Raw genomic sequence first — 24628 nt, forward strand, 5'->3', positions numbered from 1 at the left:
ATGAATCAGGGTGTTTACCTCAGTAACTTCATTTGAAACTTGATTTCTTTGCCAAAGTGATTGGAAATGTAATGCTGTACTTTCGAGGGAGGCATAGAGGTCAGAAGAACGAAGTTATATCTTTAAAATCCATAGCAGCTCCTAACCTCTGGTCCACTGCATAGGAATGGAGAGAAAAGCTAAGGTTAACATTATTTCATGATTTCCAGAACAGGCCAGAAGGACACAGAGAACACAGACATTTCTTTTGGAAACAGATGAAGGAAAGTCACTGATGTGCACGTGTATGTGTGTGTTTTTAAGGTTTGCCTGGACCTGTGGGAACATGTGATCCTGGTCATCCTGGACCTGATGGTGAACCAGGAATCCCAGAAGTTGGATTCCCAGGGGCCAGAGGACCTAAGGGTAAATTAAAGACCATGCAATATGAGGTTCACTGTGGATGTTTCAAAGCTATAATTATGAATAGTGAAGAAAATAGGAAATACCTATGATAGGCTGCCAAAATGATGCTCTCCGTGAATCTTCAGAAGTCTTAGGACAATATCAGCCGAAAAGACAGAATCCCTATTGATTCGTGGGACAATATCTCAATCATACTTTTTTTCTTTTTACATTTTAACTCATTTGTTTTGTGTGCCGTCGGGGATGGGTTTGTGGAAGTCAGAGGATACTTGCAGGAGACCACTCTCTCCTTCTACCATGTGAGTTCCAGGGATCAAACTCAGATCATCAGACTTCATAGCAGGAAACTTTATAGACTGAGTCACCACACAGGCTCATCAATCATACTTTAAAAAAAAAAAAAAGAGGAAGGACATTACCAAAAAGGTAATAACAATTCTTTCTAGTCAGAAGAAATTTTTATTTAAACCTATACTTCTTAGGTCTGTATATTTCTGGACTTCACACATTTTTCAATAAGAAATTAACTACTAAATCGCAAATCATCAGGCTGGGGAATATAGTACAGGAGTGTGCGTTTAGCATGAACAAGAGCTAGGATTCGTTCCATAGCATCAAACAAAACGAAAATGTAGACTTCCCTGTGAGCTTGAATATAAATTAGAGAAGTTATTTTCCTTTAATAAAAGATGCTAGGGGTTGGATGGGGGCGGCGGTCCAGATGGCTGAGCGTATATTGCTTTCACGGAGGACAGGAGTTTTATACCCAGAACAAGTGTCAGGCATCTCGCACCTGCCTGTAACTCTAGCTCCAGTGAGATCTGGTGCCTCTGATCTCTGTGGACATCGGCACTCACATGCACACAGTTGACATGCATGCACACAATTTTAAAATAATAAAACAAATATTTTTGACAGGAGAAAAAAAAAGATGCTGTTTTCATCAAAAAGGAAACATTCTAAAAATTCCAGTTGCAGATGTTGCATAACAGCTGCAGCTGCTCCTCTGATTAGCACACCAAACAAAATCCTGTCCAGGATTTATATTTAAAAAACGAAAAACAAACCTCAGGGTATGGACTATTACATGAGACACCGTGAGCTTTATGAGAATGGGTTTGTTTCTCCATTGCTTTAATTGTTAAAATATAATCAACATTTTGACGTTTTCTTTCATGTTAACCGTTTTCTTTCATTGTTGGCCATTTAGTGCACTCGTTCACGTGAGCAAGCACTTGGTAAATGAAAATGAAATCCCAGAAACAGCTTTGACATTCATGTCCTGGTTTCCTTCCATATTTTATCTAGATCAGTCATCAATAACTACAACTTGCACGCTAGTTTTGCAACTCTGGATTCACTTTCTGGACAAAAGCTACAATCTATGGGAAGCAAAACTAGTTTAGGAGCTGGAGGACCAGGACATTATGTTGTAGATTTATCTGCTGGAACTGGGCTCCATAACTTACACTTTGATTGGTTGAAGTTTGTCCTCCCCCCCCCCCTTTGATAATTGAACCAAATTTCAAAGCCAGTATAATTTGACTTGAAACTCAATTTGGTTGCTTGTTTTGTTTTGTTTTGTTGTTTTTTTAACTAATTCATCAGTTGGTTTCATCATCATTCAAACTTTTATACAAGTTATCTCTCTACCTGGATACCTCATAAATGTAATTAATAAAGAAAATATTGCTCAGGGGCTGGAGACATGGCTCAGTGGTTAAGAGCAGTGACTGCTCTTCCAGAGGTCCTGAGGCCAATTCCCAGCAACCACATGGTGGCTCACAACCATCACAACCATCTGTAATGGAGTCCAACTCCCTCTCCTGATATTCCTTAAGATAACGACAGTGTACAGTGTACTTACATAAAACAAATACATATTGCTCACAAACTTTTTGTGAGACCGATCTCTAGTGTTTGTCGCTCTTGCTTTGTGTTTTCTGTAGGAGATCAAGGTTTCCCAGGAACAATAGGATTACCTGGTTATCCTGGGGAAACGGGAAGACCTGGCTATCCCGGGGAGATGGGCGTCCCAGGAGCCAAGGTAAGAAGAGACTAAATGACAAACTGATTTCAGGGAGAAGCAATTGCATTCAGGAGTTGCAAAACCCTTATCAGACAAGACACTTGGGGATTAGAAATTGTAGTATATTTGTTAATAAGATATTAATGCTTTTAGTTTATTTGTAGACACTAATTTTTAAGTTCCCATGGAAACTTGCATTTCTCTCTCTTTATTAATGACCTCATAAATGTTCAGAGTGTATTGGGGCACTCCCTTCGGTGGATGTGGACTGCGAATCCTGAAGCAGCATTAAGCAGCATTTGGTACCAAAACTGTTGACCAAACTTGAAAGGAAAATGTTTGTTGAACTCTGATGTCTAAGCACACCCAGCAAGACAGACACAGAGCGCACCTAGCAAGTAGAACTGAGAAACATTCCGTGGGAAACACTGCTAACTTAATGTCTCTGCTACAGGGAGAACCATCAGTAGGCAGGCCTGGGGAGCCAGGAAAACCAGGCTTTCCAGGAGAAAGAGGCAATTCTGGGGAAAATGGAGATATTGGACTCCCTGGACTTCCAGGCCCCCCTGGAACTCCAGGAAAAGACGGGTTTGACGGGCCTCCAGGTACAACAAGTGTGATTACCTTCCTCCTTAGTGAGCTGTACTGTGGGTGCTCTAGGGGGGCTCTAGGCATTTGCACCTTGGTGAATAAATCAGTAACAAGGCCTAGTTCTTTTCTTTTTTACTCAGTGTGGCTGTTCTGTGTTCCTTCTGCCTTCCATCTTTCCTTTTACATGAGGGTCTATATCAGCATGACGATGGTATCAAGTATAGGCTGGTTTGGAAAAGTGAAGTTACAAAAGGATGAAGAACTAGCAGCTCTGGGGCCTTGCTTGGGGTTTGGTAACTGAGCAAACTCCCGGACTCTCTACTGCAGGAGACCCAGGGCAGTCTGGACCTCCAGGAGCAAAAGGACCCCCAGGGAGGTGCATACCAGGACCCAGGGGCACCCAAGGACTTCCAGGTTTAAATGGATTGAAAGGACAACCAGGTAGGAGGAAAGTTTCCCATCCAGGAACTAGGTAGACAGATGATGAGTCCTCTGGCTCTGTTTTGCTGTTTAATGTGACAAGTGTACAGCAACAAGTCCTGACTACTGTCCAGACAAGACATGTTGTTCTGGAAACATAAGTCTGCATTTTATGGCTAATCCAAATAGCTGTGTCCTGGTTATAGGAAGAGACTCAAGCCCAGTATAGTGAGTTGATTTGTTCATTTTACATAAGGAAATATGAACTCCATCAACAGATTACAAGATAAAGTTAGATTGAGTTAGTAATATGCATCCATATCCATAAACTTTCTATCAGTATTTTACTTTTGAAACTTCGATAAGATAGTAACTTTATGATGATTAAAATGGAGACGACGTACACGAGGATTCCTGGTTAGCAAGTTGTAAGTGCAAATGTGTAGTTGATTACTTCATAAGCGACATGGAACTAAGGTTTATGAAAATAAACTTAAGTGAGTCAGGCTGCTGTGAAACACACCCTGCCTATTTGGACCCTTTGAACCTGACCTGGTTTTCTGGGGAAAACTCTTTAGACTTCCATTAGTGTCTGGAGACTAGTATCCTGATTATCTGTCATAAATAAACTCTTGGCCAACACCTTAGTCATGGCAGTGGCGCTGTTTCCAGAGCATAATGGAGCTCACTTCTGGGGAGCTGCTATGTAGGTCTACGGTGAAAAACTGCGAAACGAGCAGAAAGCACAGTCCCAGAATGCACCTACAGTACCCAGAATGCACCTGCAGTACCCAGAAATAGACATAAGTGCTCTGCCTTCATCACTGCAGGACCTATGAAGTGGGTAACACTAGAGCAATAGGGATTTGGGGATTTTCTAGAGGAAGACAGTAAACAAACGCCACTGAGTGTGCTGTTTAACCCAACATCATGTAGGAAACAATTACACTAAAATATTGCATATACCAGTTGCAGTTGGTAGAGAAGGCATTTGTTCAAACAATCATTTATGTATCTGTCTTTTTATTCATAGGTAGAAGAGGTGATACCGGGCCAAAAGGAGACCCTGGCATCCCAGGGATGGACAGATCTGGAGTCCCTGGAGAGCGAGGACCACCAGGAACACCAGGTCTTCCGGGTGAGATGGGACCGCCTGGCCAAAAAGGATATCCAGGACCTCCAGGATTCCCAGGGTTACCAGGTATCCTTCTGCCATTGTCTTCTTAAGTCTCCTTCCACATTGTTCCTTTCAGGCGACCCTGCATGCTATATGCCTTTTCTTTAGCTAGTATATTTTTCCTCCTAAGTTAACTTTAAGAGAGCAGGGATCACCGGGGCAGGAGGGTGTGAAAATAGAACCATTACATTTTGTACTTATTTGGGTTATGGCTATTTTTGCTGTGAAGTAATTCTTGTATAAGATATCAACCAGTGTCTTGTTGAGGTTTTTCACATTTAAATTCCCCAGGAACGCTGGTCGGTAGTTTTCTTGTGATGGCTTAATTCTGTTTGGGTCAATGTTGGCCTTGTAGAGAACAGGCCGGGAATGGGTCCTCCTTTAGTATTTCCAGGAAGAGCTTATGAAGAATATTGCTACTTCTTGACCACTTGATAGAACTCGCTAGCAAAGTCATCTGGGTCTGGATTCTTTTGTGGAAATCCTTTAGTTTATCAGTTCGGGGTCTAGAGAGATGGCTCAGCAGTTAAGATCACTTGATGTTCTCCCAAGGGACCCACCTCAGGTGACTCGTAACCACCTGTATTAACTCCAGCTCTGGGGATCTGCCATCCCCTTCTAGCCTCTTCAGACACCCATATACATAATTATCAGTTCACAATAGTTTATAGTGTAAATTTATAATGATTAAAAACAGTCCTCCGGGGAAGAGACCAGGATAACTGCTTAACCGACACATTACGCTTTGGTTCCTGGTCAGCTCTAATCCTGTTACTAGAATCTATGGCACTTTTCCCATAAGAAGTGAACAATCAAAACTACACGTTAAAACCAACCTTAGGGTGAATGAGGGCAAAGTATGACGACCCCCATAAATGAAAACGTCAGACGAAAACTGTATCACTCGGTATGCCACATTAAACAAAGGAATAAAAACTGAGCTCAACTAAGGGCTGCCAAAGAACAAATCAAAAGGTAACAGGAAGAAGGAAAGAGGACAAATGTCCCAGGCATTCGGGGCACTCTGTTTTCAACCACAGTGTCATTTGCTACAATGACATCCAGACAGATGAAATTTTAAGTCGCCAACACACCTCCTACACAAACCTGGTTATTTTCCTATTTACAAAAAAAGCCATCCACTCCCAGTTTTCTCTGTCTACATTATTTTATTTTCTGGAATGTTTTGGGTTTGTTTTTTGTTTTTTGTTTTTTGTTTTTTTTGTTTTTTTGTTTTTTTTTTTTTGTATTCTATATATCACGAAGTGCTTTGTGTTACTTTGTTGCCATAGGAGAGAAAGGAGAGGTTGGAATCATGGGCTATCCTGGAACCACTGGCCTTCCGGGGCTTCCTGGGAAACCAGGCTCACAGGGGCAGAGGGGTGAGTGAAAAAAGACGTCTTTCTCGGTCATGTGAGGTATGGATAGTGTTCACTTACCTAATCACAAAAGAAACTGTGATTGTCAGGAAAAAACAATTGTCAATGAAGATCGCGTTTGCTTTTCCTGTGGTTTGTATTATTCTCTTCCCCGGTTTGACTGGATCTTATTTTCGCCCTGCAAACCTACGCCAACACTGTCAAGCGCTGTGTGCTCAGGGACACTATCAAGTTCGAGGTTCTGGTCACACTTCGGTTCTATATCATATGCATGTTGCTAACCTTTGGATTCTGCTGCACTGTAAGGACCTGCTGTGGTTACTCCTGTCTATCAGGTAACCTCGGAATCCCAGGAGTAAAAGGGGAAAGAGGACGCCCGGGAGTCAAAGGCGAACGAGGCGAGAAGGGGAAACCTGGGCCTCCCCATGCACCACACTTAAAGGGGGACAAAGGAGAGCCTGGACTTAAAGGTAAAGACCTGTTCCTGTTTAGAGTCGGCCGATTCTGGGACTACGAGACTATGGGAGCAAAACCCTTCAGTTGACTGTGTTGAGCCGCCTGCGCGGTCACACAGCCATCTGGAAGGTGCACGCATTCATTTTTTGTAATAATTTAGTTTTATATAGCGATGCTCCCTGCAGCATTAGTTACAGCCACAGCTTAGGTGTCCTTCAACAGAAGGATGGACATACAAAACCTGGCGCGTGGGCACAGTAGATTTATTTCCAGAAGATGAGAAAGAACAAAGTTAGGATGTTTGCAGGAAAATGGATTCAACCAACAATAACTAATTCACTAATTCAGTCTCAGACGTTGTTGAGCCTCAGGCATTGTTGCGGAAAGTACTTAATCTCAGACCAGGGGTTCCTACTCCGCCTTTGATCATTCAGTTCCCAGATAACACACACACAGCTTTTATATTTATAATAAGCCTTCCTCAGCACTACAGTTGGGCAGATATCTACCCTCTAAGCTATTAGTTTTTACCTCCTTATCAATAACAACGAGTTATGACTTGCCGTGTTCCGCTTGCGTCACTCTTAACTCCAAGGGCCAGCTCACGTGGCTGGTTTTTAGCATTCCCTTACCCCATGGTGTCTTCCTCTCTCCTTCCTCTCCTTCTTCCTGCTCCTGGTGATCTCTCCTCAGACCCAAGCCCAGGAACCAAAAGCTCCGCCTTTCTCAGTTCTGCCCAGCTATAGGCTGAAGGCATCTTTATTGACCAATCAGGGATAACTGGGGTCAAGGTTACAGTGTCCCTTGGGTCTACCTTTAGATTTTATCATCCCTGGGGACAAGTAAGCCTTAGTGGCCGGTATTTAGCATTACACTACATTGCAAAAGACCAAACCCCAACTACCATATGTTTTCTCTCATGTGCATATTCTAGATTTTATACGTATAAACACTATCATATAGTGCATATAAAAATCAAAGTACAAAACTGTCCAAGGAAACAAAGACCAATAGGAGCGGGGGTGATAAAAAGGAGAGTGTGGTGGGGTCTGGAGGGGAATCTGCTCAGAGTAACTTAAATTCTTGCATGAAAATAACCTTCTGTAACTCATTATAGGAAAATAAATATCATTTTCTTTTTTAAAATGCTCTGAGCCATCGAAGTGACCAGATGTAATAGCATAAGCCTGCAATTTCAGCACTCAGGAGGCTGAGGCAGGAGGATTGTGGGTTCTAAGGTAACCTGGACTACAAAGTAATTATCTTGTAGCAAAGAAAAAAAAAAAGCTAAATTCACAGCAACAAAAACAGTGTTTCTGATGGAAATGGAAACTTCTGCTCCAAATTCTACTTTATTCTATTAACTATCGGGATAGATTTTTCTGATTGCTTGGAAAAGCATCTTCTCATGTTCAAAGTCCTTGGAGAATAACAGTCTCCTGTTGACAGGACAACATCTGTTGTCCTGAACTTTAGCCTTTCGGCATATGGTTCCTTGTTAGGCGTGACTATTGGAATAAAAATCAAATCCATTCAAATCATTTCAAATCACCTGCCTTTTTGCAGGTGCTTTTGTTATACAATTTATATGACCGGTATCAAGCCAACTCTTAAGAGGGCTCAACTCTCGTCCTCTTCATCAGATTGGACCTCAAGCAACACTAAACAAACAGAATTTCAGGGTAAAGCATTACCGTTGAGGATAAACTCTCACCGAAGAGAAAGCATTAAGAGAATACATAGTTGTTTCAGAGCCACATAAAATACTATACTCCATTACAGTGGAGAAAGATCTCATGTGGCTTTAGAAATCAGGTATTCATCAATATCGTTGTGCTTGGCACATAAGCATTTATTTACTTAGGAGACAAAGGCTGCCACACCTTTGAATTTAAGGCCAGCCTGCTCTACACAGCAAGTTCCAGGCCAGCCAAGACTACCTAGTAAAACCCCAACTAAAATCAAACAAAAGCAAATTCTGCATAGCCCATGTTAGAGAGACTGAATAGAGTCTTTCCGGGCATACCAAAGAGCTTCCTGAAATTAACATGTAAATTGAAGAGAGACCCAAATCTAAGAATTTTGTCAACAAAGAAAATGAACGATCTTTGGGGGAAAAAATTAACTTCTAGGACATACTTATTTTTGATACAGGAATGGTAGGAAGTAGTAGTTATCATCTACTAAAGTGAAAAAAATGTACTCAAGTAAAACTGTATGGTGTCACTTAATCCTGATACATAGTGAGGATTGCCACAGATTGAATGACAAAAGGGAGTATGTCATCTTTTGAATATCTGCATGGTCCACGTGTTTTAGTATAGTTTTGACATAGGATCTCACTATATAATCCATACTGGCCTTGAATTTGTTATGTAGCCAGGCTGGTTTCAAACTCAAGATTCTCCTGACTTAACCTCTTGAATGCTGGGGTGCCATGACACACCCACTTTTTCAAGAATGTGAATTTGACACACAGAGACATTCACTCCAGATTTGGAAGAGATATCAAGGGTAAAAATCGGTGGTAATCACTATTACTTTGAAACGTCTGAATGGGAACCAGACATATCTACAGAAAACCATGAACAAATGTAAAGTATGAATGAGAAATAGAATACTATTTAACGAAGGCCTACGCAGCACCATGTCCAGGTACTATTGCACGCTTGATAAATATCAACCCAATCTCACAAGCCAAGGACTGCTAATCTCACAACCTACGATTGCTAATCTCATTTCCTACATAGGCATTGAGAGATCAAATTGCTTACCCAATGGAACTGTGAGAGGAGGCAGCTGGCACCAGTGGTCACACTTGTCCTTCTTTTGATATACTGCCAGGTGTCTAGGCCACAACTCCTAGAGAAAATAATTCCCAGGAGCAGAGAACTCAGCAAACATGATAGTCAGAGGAGCCTCCATGACTAGGGTTCAGAAAAGCTCTTGGGTCCACGGCGTTCTGAGGCTCCCATTCCTACTGGCAGTTGGTGGCCACTGAAGGAGAGTGTTCTAGTTTACTCTGAACAAAGGCAACTTGGGGAGGAAAGGGCTTACTCTGCTTACGATTCCAGTTCACAATCCATGATTTCGGGAAGTTAGGGTAGGAACTCAAGAAGAGTCCGAAGCAGAAAACATGGAGGAATGGTGGTTACCGGCTCTTCTCTGGCTTACATAACCCAGGCCCACCTGTCTGTGGTTGGTGTCACCCACAGTAGGCTGAGTCCTCCTGCCTCAGACATAATCTCTGACAGACATAGCTGTAGACCAGCCTGATCAAGGCAGCTCCTCAGTTAAGGTTCCCCCTTCTCAGGTGCTCTAGTTGTATCAAATTGACAATGCCAAGACAGAGGGCCAGTTAGGTTTTTTCCCCCCAATAGTGTGGCCCATGACGGCTTGCCCATAACCTAAGGTATGGAACCACACACCCGTGCATGTATGGGCGGCACTAATTAGACTCAAGGGATTGCTTTAAAAGGAAGAAAAGGAGGAAAAAGAAGAGGAAATTGGGAAAGAGCTATGCAGGGAAGGGTGTATCCAGGAGGAGTTGAAGTGAGGGATAAAGGATAATGTCTAAATATATTGTATTCATACTTGAAATTAAGAAATAATGAAGTGTTAGAAAGAACTGGACCTCCTTATACTGTATACATGTCTCCAGCCACATGCAATGCGTGTGCTCAATGCCAATTTTTTAATGTCTGTGGGTTAGGCATTTTATTATGTCCTGAATACATATGTATCACTTACTGGTCACAGTGAAACTTAACAGTTTGGTAGGGAGAAGAAACATTAGTGGGACCTAAACACTGTTTCAATCCAGGCAGTAAATGTCAGGTTTTATGGGCCATATGAGGTCTCTATTGTATATTTTTCTTTGGCTTTCTTTGTTTTTATAACCCTCTAAGGATTTATATAGGTACACTGTTACTTTTTTTTTTTTTAACAAATCAGCCTTTGCTCTAGAGCCTTATAAACTCAAGCCAGGGCCTGTGAGATGGCTCTGTGGATGGAATAAAAGTGCTTGCCGCGTAAACCCAATGACCTCACTTCATTCTTCAGTTTACATGAAGGCAGATAAGCCCCACTAAGTACATACATGAATGAATGGATGAAATCAAGCTATACATGGCCTGCAGGCTAGAGCAAATGCGTGCGCTGCTTAGATATACACGCTTAGATGCTGGCAAATGGAAAATCAAGGGTGAAGAACAATCTTTCACCAACCCTTTCTCTGCATGGGCTGTTGTCTGGAGATCCTGTCTTGTCCTATGCTTTCTTCATCCAATTGGCCACATATCTGTGAGGCTGAGCCACAAAACAATCTCCCTTCCAAAAATCCCCCCTCGTGTCTCCTAGTGTGCCCGACTGTACTACAGAACTTATCTCACTGGGTGGCAATTGCTGCTCGACTGTCTCCTTAATTAAGCATGGAAGGATTGGGCAAGGGGAACGTGACTCATTTTTGTTTCCAGAGCACAACACCAGACCTGGCTGTTAATTAGACACTTAATCCATATGTAAACAGGTGCATGAACAGGAGAAGGCAAAAACCCAGGACAGACTGCGGAATGTTCCGTGTAGTCGGGCAAGTTTGTAATTGATTGCTCGTAAAGGAGTGTCCATGGGTTTAAACTAGCAGGAGGATAAATCAATCAGAGTCAAGTTCTAGGGATAAGAGAGTGTCCTGGGGTGTTAGTGAACTTCCTCTCTTTTCTTTTCATTTTTTTTTTAAGATTTATTTATTTTATGTCTGAGTACAGTGTTGCTGTCCTCAGACACACCAGAAGAGGGCATCGGATCCCATTACAGATGGTTGTGAGCCACCATGTGTTTGCTGGGACTTGAACTCAGGATCTCTGGAAGAGGAGTCAGTGCTCTTAAACACTGAGCCATCTCTCCAGACCATTAGGGAATTTTCTAGCTATGCAAGACTACTTTGAAATCCTGGCACTGTTGCTGATCGACAGTGTGAGTCTAGACAGGGTCTTTGACTTAGCCAATGCCTGATAAATCTTAAGCCATAAGAAATGGACTGAGAGTGGAATTGTTTATATAAGAATAGTGTCAGGGTTGGGGATTTAGCTCAGTGGTAGAGCGCTTGCCTAGCAAGCGCAAGGCCCTGGGTTCGGTCCCCAGCTCTGAAAAAAAGAAAAAAAAAAAAAAAAAAAAAGAATAGTGTCATACACTGCTTTACTCCAAAGAAATGAAGAGATATTTAGGCTGCTAAATCTTAAAATGTCTTGTGCTTGTTTGCAGTAGTCTCAGGGACTGAGCCCAGTGCTTTACACATGCTAGGGAAGAGATCTACCACTGAACAACAGCGCAACCTTTCAAATGTTGCTTGAGTGCACCTCATGACGAGAGTTGCCTGATTCGAGCCATACCCTGTGCTAATGGTTTCTAGACTTCAGTTCATTCAATTCCTCTAACAAAGACAGAAGCCTACACCTCTCCGTGCTCATGATAAATATGTGACACTGTACTTTGGCAATAACTCGTCAGTTTAGACCAGGGTATGAATGAGTATGATAAGCTTTCCGGCTGACACTCATGGCGACATGAACTTTAGACATACACTCTACCGCAGAGCCGTATCCCCAGCTTCCTAATGTTTGCTCTTTACCTTTAGGGTTCGTAGGAAATCCAGGTGAAAAGGGAAACAGAGGCAATCCAGGGTTACCAGGCCCCAAAGGCCTCGAGGGAGTGCCTGGGCTACCAGGATCTCCAGGTATGGCTAACTCTCCCAGAGAAACTTCATGCTCTAAGCTTTCCTACACGTAAATGTAATAAAGCTCACTGCTAGCTTCATTAGGTCAAACATAAAATCTGCCTGGAAAGTGTTCCAGGAAGAATATGTTCTAAATTAAGCCAAAGTATATGTGTTCAGTAGCTGGCATCGACCGACTGAAAAACATCCTACCCGCGATTCTGCTTTTATACTCGAACGTTTTCTTTTTAACATGTCAGAGATAAAAAAAAAATTAATGCTCTATTCATTTTTGCTTTTGTGTCTTCCTTTGGGAAACAAGTTATTGGGTTTGCAAAGCAGTTTTAAGCTGTAGTCTCTTATCCCAGCCACCTCATTAGCAAAATAACTTACAGGGCAATTAACCTTCAGGCTGCTGACAGACTCTGCTGCAGTACAGCCAGTCAGAGGAGCCACTCTTGTCTGCTGATGTTGGTCTGAGGGTGGCTTTGAACAGGCCTAGTAATAGGACTCTCACCTTACTCAATTTTCCACATCCTAAGACCCCAGTCCTATGGTGAACCCTAGCTGATGGTGAAAGAAGTTAACCCTTAACCAGCTAAACTAGGAGTTCTGCACTTACCTACTTCTAGGGAACACATGTGGGCCACTTAATGGCATATTGTTCTTATGAGCCCTCAAAATCACAACAGCTGTAGACTTCCTGTGCTTTGGGTTATTTTGATTTTTCATTTAATCGAAAGTTCTGTACCTATCTACCCGTGAGAGCAGAAGAGATGTGTTGCGCACATAAACCCAGGAACTGGTCATGTGACTCTGTTTCTTCTCAAGGCCCTAGAGGAGATACGGGGAGCAGTGGGGATCCTGGAAGACCAGGACCACAAGGCTTGCCAGGAAGCATGGGGAACATGGGGGTGCCAGGTAATGCTATCATCCTGTATTATGAGCCAGCAAGCTCACAAGTCAGAACTGGAGATTTTCTGTGGTTTTCTTTCTTTCTTTTTTTTTTTTTTTATTTAATAGAAAGTTTATGTCAACCAGCTTTGCTTTTAGACAAAGGTTCTGTGTGGAACCAGAACCTGGGCAGTAACAAGATGTTTAACAATCACGTGTTATATAGCCCAATATTTATGACTCTGAAAAGCCATCTTCTTGGAGAATGATTCAGACAAGCATCAAGATGGGATGCCTCCAGATCCCTCTTTCTCTTCTCTTACCTGATATCTGTCCTCACTGCAGGCCCTAAAGGGAGAAAAGGAACTTCAGGATTTCCAGGTGTAGCTGGAAGACCAGGCCTGCCAGGGATCCCTGGCCCCCAGGGAGATAAGGGGGAGCCAGGTTATTCAGAAGGTGCAAGCCCAGGACCACCAGGACCGAAGGTATACAGACCACTGACACAGTTACATTTCGGCAGAGGTGGGGAACCTTAAGATATCAACAAAGACCAGACTCAGTCCAGGAAGAAAAAAGAGACATTTCTATCCATTCAGGCAGCTATGTTTTGGGGTTTGGCAGTGGTATTGGTGTTGTTTATTTGCTTGTTTGTTTGTTTGTTTTAAACACATTCCTAAGTATTTTCACAATCGAGTCTATTTCATGTTCTCAATTTGGAAAAATCTATCTCAGCCACCAAGAAATGTCTCTGTCCCTGCCACTTAAGTGTGCTCACACAGAGGGCGGTTGGTGACAGGCCCCCAAAACTGACAGGGCAGGGTTTCTTTCCTCCAGATATAAAGTTTTTTTGTTCTCGATGTTTCTCACCCGGAGATTTTGCATTCTATATGCAAAACCCTTTGTCTCGTTAAGATGAAATAAAAGGCATGACTAGAACAGCTCTTCGACATCATTAACAAGTAAACCATGTGACCTTTCAGTGGCCTTGGCTCCTCTTCTAAGTTCATTTCCTACAAACCTTTTTTTCTGCACATACCCTAAGAGTCGGAGGTGTGCAAGTACAGAGTCGTTAACAGACATTCCAGGAAGCAGGACTTGTTCTTTAAGATTTTTTATTATGTACGCAGTATTCTGCCTACATATATACCTGCATAACAGAAGAGGGTACCAGATCTCTCTATAGATGGTTGTGAGCCACCATGTGGTTGCTGGGAATTGAATTCTGGACCTCCGGAAGAGCATCTTAACCTCTAAAACCATCTCTCCAGCCCCAGAAGCAGAGGTTTTAAACAAGGGATTTCATGTCCCCCACCCCCCCAAAGAAATGTAGCATCCTGAGTGACCCATTAACCTAAATTGTATGTAAAGTCCTTGGGTGCATGTTTTTGTAAAGGGAGCAGATAATTTTCTATCAGATGTCCAAGGGTTTAAGGATTGGATTCTTTTTTTAATTAATTTATTTATTTCATGTATATAAGTACACTGTAGCTGTCTTCAGACACACCAGAAGAGGGCATCAGATCTCATTACATCATCTGGTTGCTGGGATTTGAACTCAGGACCTCTGGAAGAACAGTCAGTGCTCTTAACCACGGAGCCATCTCTCCAGCCCCAGGGATTGGATTCTTATTCAGTCCATTACCAGCTCTGTCTAGAGTCAGGTTTTCACAGGTGACAACCACATGAAGTGTTTAGAGCTCTGCATTGGCCACAGGCCCATTTCTCTCAGGTTAGGAAGGCCTGGTACGAGAATAGTATATTCCAATCAGCCTTGATGGAAACCGTGTAAGTCACCATCAGCCATGCATGATCTGAATTATCATTAATCTGAGATACAGATGAGAAGAATAGTAAAGCAGCCAAATTGGTTTAAACATGTGATTGGTAGACATGGTTTGTTTGGGTTTTTTTGTTTTTTGGTTTTTTATTGTTTGTTTTGGTTTTGGTTTTGGTTTTGGGGGTTTTTTTTGTTTTGTTTTGTTTTGTTGTTTTTGTTTTTGTTTTTTTTATTAGCGTTGTATCTACAGAACACTTATCTGTTTAGCCTGCTTCTTATTTCCTGTCACTCACCCCAATGTTTATGATTGTTAGATAACTCTCTCCCGGCTGGACTCTGAAGTCCATGAAAGCTGTGTGCATCATATATGGGTTTCCATTCTGTCTTCACATAGACCCAGTGCTGTCTGAGATCCCATCTTGGCTAAATGTCCTGCTCTTGTTCTCTTAAAACCCTTTCAGTGTCTGCATTTCCATCTGCACTGGGCCTCACAAAGCACGAGGCTAATCTACTCCTCACACATTTCATGGTGCTGGCCCGTAGCAAATACACAGCAGGGATTGATAAGTCAATAAGAAGTTGTTTTTGTTTCGTCTCGTTTTTTTACTTAATCCTAACTACATATCCTGCTTATATGAGAACTTTAAAGGTGTTTGACTGAATTTAAGGGTGATCCAGGATTGCCAGGTGACAAAGGGAAGAAAGGAGAGAGAGGACTACCTGGGCCACCTGGACATTCGGGGCCTGCTGGACCTGACGGAGCCCCTGGGAGTCCTGGGAGTCCTGGCCACCCAGGTCAGTGTAAGAGTAACTTTTATTTGCCTGATGTAATTGTCACCTCCAAAGGCTTACTGCTTCTGTCCGCTAACCTACGCCTACTCCTGGAAGCTTCTAGACTCTGTACAATGTAGACTCTGTACAATGTGTCTAGGCCTAGACTGTTTTCAGCCTCTGAGAACTGCTGCTGAATCAGCTCACCCGTTCCTAGTTCTTTGTGATCTCTGACTGGCTGGTTCAAATCAGCTGTTTGGCCTCAAAGCTTCTGACTCCTCTACAAGCTGGCTCCCCTCTTGGCCTCTGACTTTTTTTTTTTTTTTTTTTTTTTTTTTTTTGCTCTGCATGTCCTCAAACGAACTTTAACAATCTGTTCTCAAAGGTGGCAGCAGTGTGTAGGATGAGCCTTACATTTTAGAATCGCCTTTGTAAACAGAAAGCTACAATTTCCGGTGTGTGCGGTTGTTTTGATTCAGCTTTGAAGTTGAAATTCTGGAACACTAAAAGATGGTGACTTAGTTAGGAAGGCCTCATTCTACCGCTCAGCAGACTGAACTCTAAACGCCGGCTCTTGTAATCAAGATGTCTGAAGTTCTGCCTCAACAAATTCAGCCTAGAGGCCTGAAACAGTTCTAGTCAAATCTTAGGTTAGAATGATATAGCCAGGCTTCTAGCAAAAGCACAGACTGGGTGACATAACAGATGCTTGTTTTCTCACAGTCTGGAAACCAGAACCCTGAGACCAAAGTTCTGGTAAGCCTGGCTCCTGGGAGACCTCTGGGCTTGGCTAGAGCCTTTTCTTCCTGTCTCCCCTTGTGTTTGCATCCAGATCTCGTACAAAGATGCCATTCGTGTTGGCTTAGAGTCCTTGCTTTCATTTAACTTTAAAAAGAATTTTCAATACAGTTTTTAGCTGTGTGTGTGTATTTATTTATTGCATGGGCATTTGGTGTGTGGTATGCCTGTGGAGGTCAGGGAACAACCTGCAAGGACTTGTGGGAATCAATGCACTCCTTCTATCAGGTGGGTCCTGGGGATCAAATTCAGGTTGGCAGGCTTGGCTGCAAGCACCACTCCCCACTTAGCCACCTTGCCATCCCCAATTTTTGACAACCACATTGCTAAACACAATGGCTTTCTGAAGCACTGGGGGTTAGGACTTTAGTCTATAAATTTATGACGAACATAATTTCACCTGTAGTGCTATTTTAAATCTTTTTCTTTCCTGGCATATTTCTGATCTGGATCTTGCTATCCATGTTAGGTTACAACAAGTGTTCTTTTTGTTTTATTAAAAACAATTGCTTGACTGGAGATGAAGCTCAGTAGTGTAGCATTGCTTCATATACACAAGGTCCTAGGTTCAATTCCCAGCCCTGGCAGGAGGAGGGAAAGGTAGAAAAAAATGTATTTTTTAAAGATTTATTTACTTATTTTATGTATATGAGTACACTGTTCAGACACACCAGAAGAGGGCATTGGATCCCATTACAGATGGCTGTGAGCTACCATGTGGTTGCTGGGAATTGAACTCAGGACCTCTGGAAGAGCAGTCTGCCGGTGCTCTTAACCACTGAGCCATCTCTCCAGCCCTGAAAAAATTGAATTTAATAAATCTAAAAAACAACAACAAGAAAAGCTTTGCTAAACTATTAGGTTACAGCTGCAGGCTTACCTCAATATAATTTAAGTGGGAGATTCGATAGATTTGCCGTTAGCTCCTGAGTTTAGCAGTTCCTCAGACATTGAGCAATTTGTATAGGGATGGAACTTAGGGTGTCAGGTTTGGCTGCAAGCACCTTTACCCACTGAGCCATCTTGTTGGCCCTAATTGTTAAAAACCACCTTGCTAAATACAATGGCATTCTTAGTAGCTGTGTGTTAGAACTTCAACATAGGATCCTTCCCAGGAGAAATGTTTTTCAGAAGAGATGTGTGAGGTGATCTTTTGGGGATTTCCCTAAGGGCAGCTTGAGCAGGGCTGACAGGAGCTGACTGTTCAGTGGATGATGTAACTACTTACACTTTGCTGTTCTTTTCTCTCCTCTCTCTGGATCTTCAGGAAGACCAGGTCCTGATGGTGATTCCGGTCTTAAAGGACAGAAAGGTTTCCCCGGCCCTCCAGGAAGCACTGGCCCTCCAGGTTTCAGTTTAAAACTTATTCTACCCCTCTGTGTGGAGAAAACACACTTTCTAAACCACTACTCTATCCCTTGCAGAATAGTGGGGTTGATAACACTACCTAATGAAAGTGTCTGCCTGTATAAAATACCACGGTCATCGTAGGATAGTATTAATCTAGGCATAGGTTTTTGGGGTTTGGGGAAGGGTTTGTTTGTTTTTGTTTGTTTACTATGAATGCAGTTACACATAACTACAGTTCTGAAAAATCAGTACCTTTGAGCACTTTCCACCAATCTCCCTGGAAGGGGGCCCAGTCTTTGAGTGGCATGGTTTGTTTCTGTTTATTTCAGGCCCTCCAGGACTCCCAGGACTTCCTGGACCAATGGGTATGAGAGGCGACCAAGGACAAGATGGAATTCCTGGTCCTCCGGGAGAAAAAGGAGAAACAGGTGCAGCCTGTCCTTCATCTGCATATACATATGAATGAGTCATATATATGTATGTGTGTATGCATCTATAAACATATGCTTATACTATATATTATATATTAATTATATATGATATATTATTTATGTATTATGTTTTATGTTTTGTATATTAAGTACTATATATTATATGTCATATAATATGTAGAGTATATATAAGTATATATAAATTATATAATCTATGTTATATATAATTTAATATATTAATATAGAATTATAGAATTTTATATATGATATATAATTATGTAGAATATATTATATAATATGATTATAAATAAATTAAATTTATAAAATATAAAACATAAATATATTATATAAATAATAAATTATAAATAAATATTATATATTATATAAACATATTATATTTGTATTTTATTGTGTATGTGTATATTATTATACATATATATTGTATTTTATAATATATTATCATAGAGTATAATTATCATAAGATATATGTATATTATATGCAATTATATATAATACATATAAATATACAATAATTACATGTAGAATTATGTATATGTAATATATAGTATTGTACATATGTTTATGGATTCATTCATGCCATAGTCATTTTGTGGAAGTCAAGAGGATGGTCTACAGGGGTTGATTTTCCCCTTTACCCCACATGGGTCTTGGGGACTGAGTTCAGGTCATTAGTCAGAGAGGTCTGAGCCTTTATTTACAGGGCTGCCTCCCTGACCCTTGCCTTTAATATTTGTTCTACCCATGGATTTAATAGCATTTAATTCCATGAGGCTCTAGTAAGTCTTCACTGACAGAACGGGTGGTCTCTGACACATCCTCTGCATGCATCAATCGTGTTTGCTTCACATGTAGGACGGAATGAGGTTAATCAAATGTTAATACATCAAAATTACCTCTTCTAGGCTTGCTGGGGGCCCATCCAGGCCAAAAAGGGAGCCCTGGTGTACCAGGTAGGCATTTCTTCTTCCCTGACCTTAAATGCACATTTCCAAGAGCAGAATCTACTTCTCTTGATTTGACTTGTCAAACAATGTAACTTGGCAAGTGAAAGGTGTCCCAGTGATAATACTACAGTCTTAACAGTCAATCAAAGCTATCACCACAATAAAGGACACGTTTCCAAAGCTGTGGAAACATGCTATCGGATTTTCTTCTATGCAAGCTTTTAGACATTTATATGTATTTGTTGTTGCTGCTGGTATTAGCTGGTTATGGCAATGATTTGACTTGTGCAAGAATACAGGTGGCGGTGGCTTCCCTGGGACACTCGTTGAGTGTCCTGCTGTTGAGGTATGGGGTAGTTCCATTTCCCACTTTGATTCCAGCCCTTTTGGTTCATGTTCTTGTTTGTCCATGGCTTCCCTGAACCTCTATCAACCTCGGAGACACCACAACTTATCCAATATATTCCTCCAAGTCTACGGGTGTTTCTTGGCCGGCCTCAGGTGTACCTTTCTCAAGCCAGTGCCATAGGAGAAGCAGAGTCTTTGAACACTTTTCCTTTCTGTAGAGGAAGAAAGCAAGAGAAACAGCAGATTGTTTGCACCCTTCCATGATCTTTATTATCCTGGCACCCTATGAATAGGAGTGTTTCAAGATAGTAATTACGCTTTCTTATAACCAATGATGCCATGACCCAGCAGAAGATGAGTAGATGTTGGAACTGGTCCTCGCTGGAGCTGGAGTGTGAAGCAGGCAGGAGCTGCTCTTTCCCGTCATTTCTTAATGACTTGATTGTCCTTTTGGTCAGTCTCAGTGTTTGCGCACTGAGCCTTCCATACCCTACGAGTATAGAGCCTTTCCCTATCCCAGTGCCTAGTTGTAGAACAACATACAAAAGAAAAGCTTCAGTTCGTGTCATTAGGCTAAGCTCAAAACTCACTGGAAGGGAAATGCTGTGTCTGCATTACTCTGCATTTGACTGCAAATAAAATTTCAAAGGAAAAAGTCATACCTTAGACCAAAATCAACAACAACATCAAAAGCTTTAAAAAAAAAATCAAATAGTCCAGTTATGGAAGTGACCGCACACCTCAATGCCCCTGCGATAACATACCATGAAGCATTCATCAAAACTTGGAAGATATGGATTGGTTTGATTAGTTTATTCTCCCAGATCCTTAAGAGAATACATATTAGAGAACAAAGAATGAAATTTTACCAAAAATGTAATATAAAACCCACAACATGACATGAGTACATGAGGTCATTGCTGGACAAAGACAGCACTACAGAGGCAGGCACTTCCTTTAACAACAGGAATTACAGGCACTACAAGACTAAGGAACGTGAAGACACCGGGGACAATACCAGAACATTCGACAGTTTCCCTTTCTCACTCTAGGTCTTTGCTCCCTACCTGACAGAGACCCTGCCCACAACATTCCTTCAGCCAACAGCCTCAGCCTCACTCTCCCCTCTCCTATACGCATACCATTTACTCTCACAAACAACACAGGTTGGGGGTGGGAAGGGTAGAGAGATGGCTCAGAGGTCAAGAGCTCTTGTTGCTCTTGCAGAGGTCCGGCATGCAGATGCATGTGGCGTACAACCACATCGAACTCCAGTCCCAGGGGATTTAGTGCTGTCTTCCAGCTTCTCTGGGTACCAGGCACGCACACGGAACACAAGACACACTCACACTTATAAAATAAAATCCATAAGTCATTTTTTTAATTAAAAAAATCATAGAGATGGGAAAGAGGAGAGGAGATTGTTTCCAGTCAATACTACAGTTTTCATCCAGGAATTTCACAGCACAGTTTCTTGAAGGTTCTCTGAGATGACAAATGATACCTGGTACTAAGCTGTGACATTTGGGGTCTTCTTTCAGACCTCTTGCCATGCTTATCCCCCCCCCTCCGCTCCCCTCGGTCTCACAGATGTGGGAAAGATTCAGTCAGGAGACTGAGCAGGATGGCAGCTACCTCTGTGTCTAACCGGGTACCAGTTCCAAGCCCACATCACGACCCTGAAGTTTAGCTTCTCTCTGCTCTATTGAATTATCTGTAAATAAATAATGCTGCTATAAAGTCCACCAAGTAGTAACTGGGACTTACATATGCACCACACTTTAGATCTTATAGCGTGCCCTTTGTCTGTAGCTTAGCTGAACAGCTGAGCTGTGACAGGGATCTCTTTACTTTTAAAATAAGACAATGAAAGACTGGAGGGATGGCTCTGTGGTATGAAGCGTACATTATCTGTAACATCAAGACTAGGAAAGCTCGGGGTTGGGGATTTAACTCAATGGTAGAGCGCTTGCCTAGCAAGCGCAAGGCCCTGGGTTTGGTCCCCAGCTCCAGAAAAAAAAAAAAAAAAAAAAAAGACTAGGAAAGCTGAGACATGCAGATACCTGGAATTTAATAATCAGCCATCCCAGGCAAGTTGATGATCTCTAAGTTCTCTGAGTGAGCATTTTTCAATAAATAAGACAGAGGAGCATGTACCTACACACACACACACACACACACACACTCACACCAAGTAAAATCAGACAACAGATGTGTAAAATGTAGTGATTCTGCCTAGATCAAATGCCTACTCAGAGGAAGACCTATAGATCTGTATTTTTGTTCTCCAACCATTTTTTTAGAAAATTCATTATGAATCTTAACATTTCCAAAGAAAGTGCCTATATTACAGAAGCTAATCACAAACTGTAAACCCAGCTGAGCTTCCTTCCTTGCAGGTGTCAAAGGAGACAGGGGAGTTCCAGGCTTGTCTGGCCTTCCTGGCAGGAAGGGGACCATGGGGGATGTTGGACCTCAAGGACCCCCAGGCACCACTGGACTCCCAGGTCCACCAGGTCTGCCTGGGACCATTGTCCCTGGCCCAAAAGGAAACAGAGGTCTCCCCGGCTTACGAGGAAATCCAGGTAGAGCGCTTCCTTTCACAAGTTGGACTGGAAGTGGCATCTGAGATCAGATGTGTTCTTTCTGTCATTACCTCGTGGCTTCTTGTGCTGTCCCCAGTCTTCTTCACTCCTTTCATATCCCCGACTGTCATACACAGTGAGTTAGTGTGAAGTGGCAGGACAGCGGCCCGGGTGGGTAAAAGATTAGTACATTCAATTAAGAATTCTAAAGGCAGACCTCTGTGGTTGAACACGTGCTATGCATCAGGCTAGATGTTTCCCCACAGACTATGCTCAGGGAGATGTGGGTCCTTTCTACTCCCCCACCCCCACCCCTGTGTTTCCCTGGCATGCTCTCTCTTAGATATCACCATGAGCCTGCCTCCCAGCAGCAAAGAAAAGAGCGTTTGGGACAATAACAAGGGGTGGAGCTTTTGTTCCATTAAAAAAAAAAATCTGTGACAGAACTCTCAAGAATCCCTTCCTGGCAACTCTGATGGACTCTTTGTGAACCCAGGTGAGCCAGGTCCCCCTGGACCTCCAGGACCTGTCGGAGAAGGCATAAAGGGTGACAAAGGATTTATGGGCCTCCCTGGCTCCAGAGGTCTGCCTGGAATGGTAGGGGACACGGGTGCACCAGGTCAACCGGTAAGTGTGGAATGTTACTAACACAGTTCTGCCTTGCTGCCGTTAGGCTGCAGTCGTAGTGTATATGTCGGCACTGGTCACACTTGCTCTCTACCACTGCATGTTAACTCTGGAGAACTGACAGCTGTGTGTGAGCAGCTGCAGCTGAATGCAGCACACATCCACTCCTTGTGGTACATCGGTGTACTGATGGGACACACCTAAGGTCCCACAGAGCCCAGGAAATCAAAGAAGCTTAAGGGCTGCGAAGATTTCACCTCTATAATGCGTCTAACACATGGGTGTGTATGGGTCACCTATGACTCTTGCTCATTTAAACTCTGAGCTATTTCAGCTGGGGAAAAAAAATCTAAGTACCTAGCAGTTGATAAATGTCCTCAAATAGCCTCAAAGAATAGTCATTATGCCCCTCAATTTGCTATCTTATAAATATGTACATACACACACACACACACACACACACACACACACACACATCATCATCATCATCATCATCATCATCATCATCATCATCATCTAATAACATAACTTGAATTTCTTCCTATTATTATGTACCTGGTTCTGGCAGGCTCAGTTTCCTTGTTCATCCACCTTACCTCTCTAACAGAATGTACCCCCGTCTGACAATACTTCCCTTTAAAATGAAGCCAGCAGTAGAACAACTTACAGAAATAAGAGCTAAGCACCCTCTGCCCCCAGCGAGTATCTAAGGGAAGGAAGTGTCACACTGGCTGAATACTGCCATTTTAGGACTTCATCCTAAGTTTCCCTTGGGCCACTCAGCTGACTCATGACCACAGTGGTAAGGACACACTGTGCTTAGAGTCAGCTGTGCTTACAAGCCTTTTCTTCATAAAATTCAACTTTGTTATTGTAGAAATAATATGCCTTCCCAGTGAGCAGTAAGCTCTTTAATAGCGCACATGCAGCCCTGGCTAATACCCAAGAGAAGCCAGCCTCTAATAGAATGTTTTACTATTTTATATATACCTTAGGCTTATACACTTCACATAGGCTATGATCCACCCTCCCCCCAAACAAACCTGGTAGGACCTGGTTCCAGGTTACATTTTGAACAATTTAAACAGAGACAGGAGGACTATATAAATCTAGCCAGTTAGGCAAATGGGAGATTTTCACAATGAAGACATTGCTAGAGTTATTTTAAGCACACCTGTGTTGAAATTTTTCCAGCTAGTTATTTCCCAGGTTCATCTTGTCCAACAGGCAGAATTAAGCTTCCCCCTTGAAGAGAACCAAGGGCTATATGGCAGGCCAGGACTTAAACCTCTGTGACCCTGTATGCCCCTGCGAGCATCCTGTTGGAGGCATCTTTCTTTGGCAACAGGCCTGATAGCTGGTCAATCCTGATGAGCATTTACATCCTCGCCTTATAAACTTTGCTCTCTCTGTCGGGCCTGGCTAGGAAGTGCTGGAGACAACACTTCCTCAGCTAAATTCCACTTTGTGTAAGCAAGTCTATTAATAAATCCTCCATAACGCTAAGTCTATTACTGGGAGTTTCTCTTACACCCATTTTTCTTCCATATTTTCCTTGTCCAGCCATCATGCCGTTGGTGTTTGAGATGTTAAGTGAGGAACTTTCAGGTTTCCCTCCAAGGATGCCATCCTGTTCTTGTAGGTCCAGACTCCCAGGATCGCAGCCCAAGACCTTTCCTTTCTTAGTCTCTCCCTCATCCTCTACCACCTCTCCTGAATTCTCTTGGAAACAGATGTTGAAAAGATATGGATGTGGTTCAAACCTCATTCTGGGGTATCCGCCCTGTCCCAGGCGGTACGGTCCTTTACTCTCAGAGGGCCTAGTCTAAAATGAAGGAGACAAATACTGAGATTCATCCTTCTCATGCTGTAGGCTCTGAGGAGAGGTGGGGGCTGAAGGAACACAGCAAGGGCA

The 24628-nt window shown here is 42.4% G+C and overlaps 1 protein-coding gene across 2 annotated transcripts in view; it reads left to right on the top strand.

Annotated features, from left to right (window-relative positions):
• Col4a3 (collagen type IV alpha 3 chain) overlaps nucleotides 1–24628 on the top strand; it is a 129107-nt gene that overhangs the window by 86853 nt on the left and 17626 nt on the right. For both annotated transcript variants that reach the window (NM_001413988.1, XM_087566766.1), the window contains 16 exons: nucleotides 304–405; nucleotides 2355–2452; nucleotides 2889–3039; nucleotides 3353–3466; nucleotides 4479–4646; nucleotides 5915–6004; nucleotides 6337–6471; nucleotides 12090–12188; nucleotides 12999–13088; nucleotides 13407–13546; nucleotides 15507–15633; nucleotides 17675–17755; nucleotides 18087–18185; nucleotides 19112–19159; nucleotides 21901–22086; nucleotides 22583–22713. In NM_001413988.1, the coding sequence (NP_001400917.1) occupies nucleotides 304–405; nucleotides 2355–2452; nucleotides 2889–3039; nucleotides 3353–3466; nucleotides 4479–4646; nucleotides 5915–6004; nucleotides 6337–6471; nucleotides 12090–12188; nucleotides 12999–13088; nucleotides 13407–13546; nucleotides 15507–15633; nucleotides 17675–17755; nucleotides 18087–18185; nucleotides 19112–19159; nucleotides 21901–22086; nucleotides 22583–22713 (1859 nt within the window). The remainder of the gene's footprint in view (nucleotides 1–303; nucleotides 406–2354; nucleotides 2453–2888; nucleotides 3040–3352; nucleotides 3467–4478; nucleotides 4647–5914; nucleotides 6005–6336; nucleotides 6472–12089; nucleotides 12189–12998; nucleotides 13089–13406; nucleotides 13547–15506; nucleotides 15634–17674; nucleotides 17756–18086; nucleotides 18186–19111; nucleotides 19160–21900; nucleotides 22087–22582; nucleotides 22714–24628) is intronic.

This window comes from Rattus norvegicus, chromosome 9 (genome assembly GCF_021556685.1).
Source record: "Rattus norvegicus strain SHRSP/BbbUtx chromosome 9, alternate assembly SHRSP_T2T, whole genome shotgun sequence".
Classification (NCBI taxonomy): domain Eukaryota; kingdom Metazoa; phylum Chordata; class Mammalia; order Rodentia; family Muridae; genus Rattus; species Rattus norvegicus.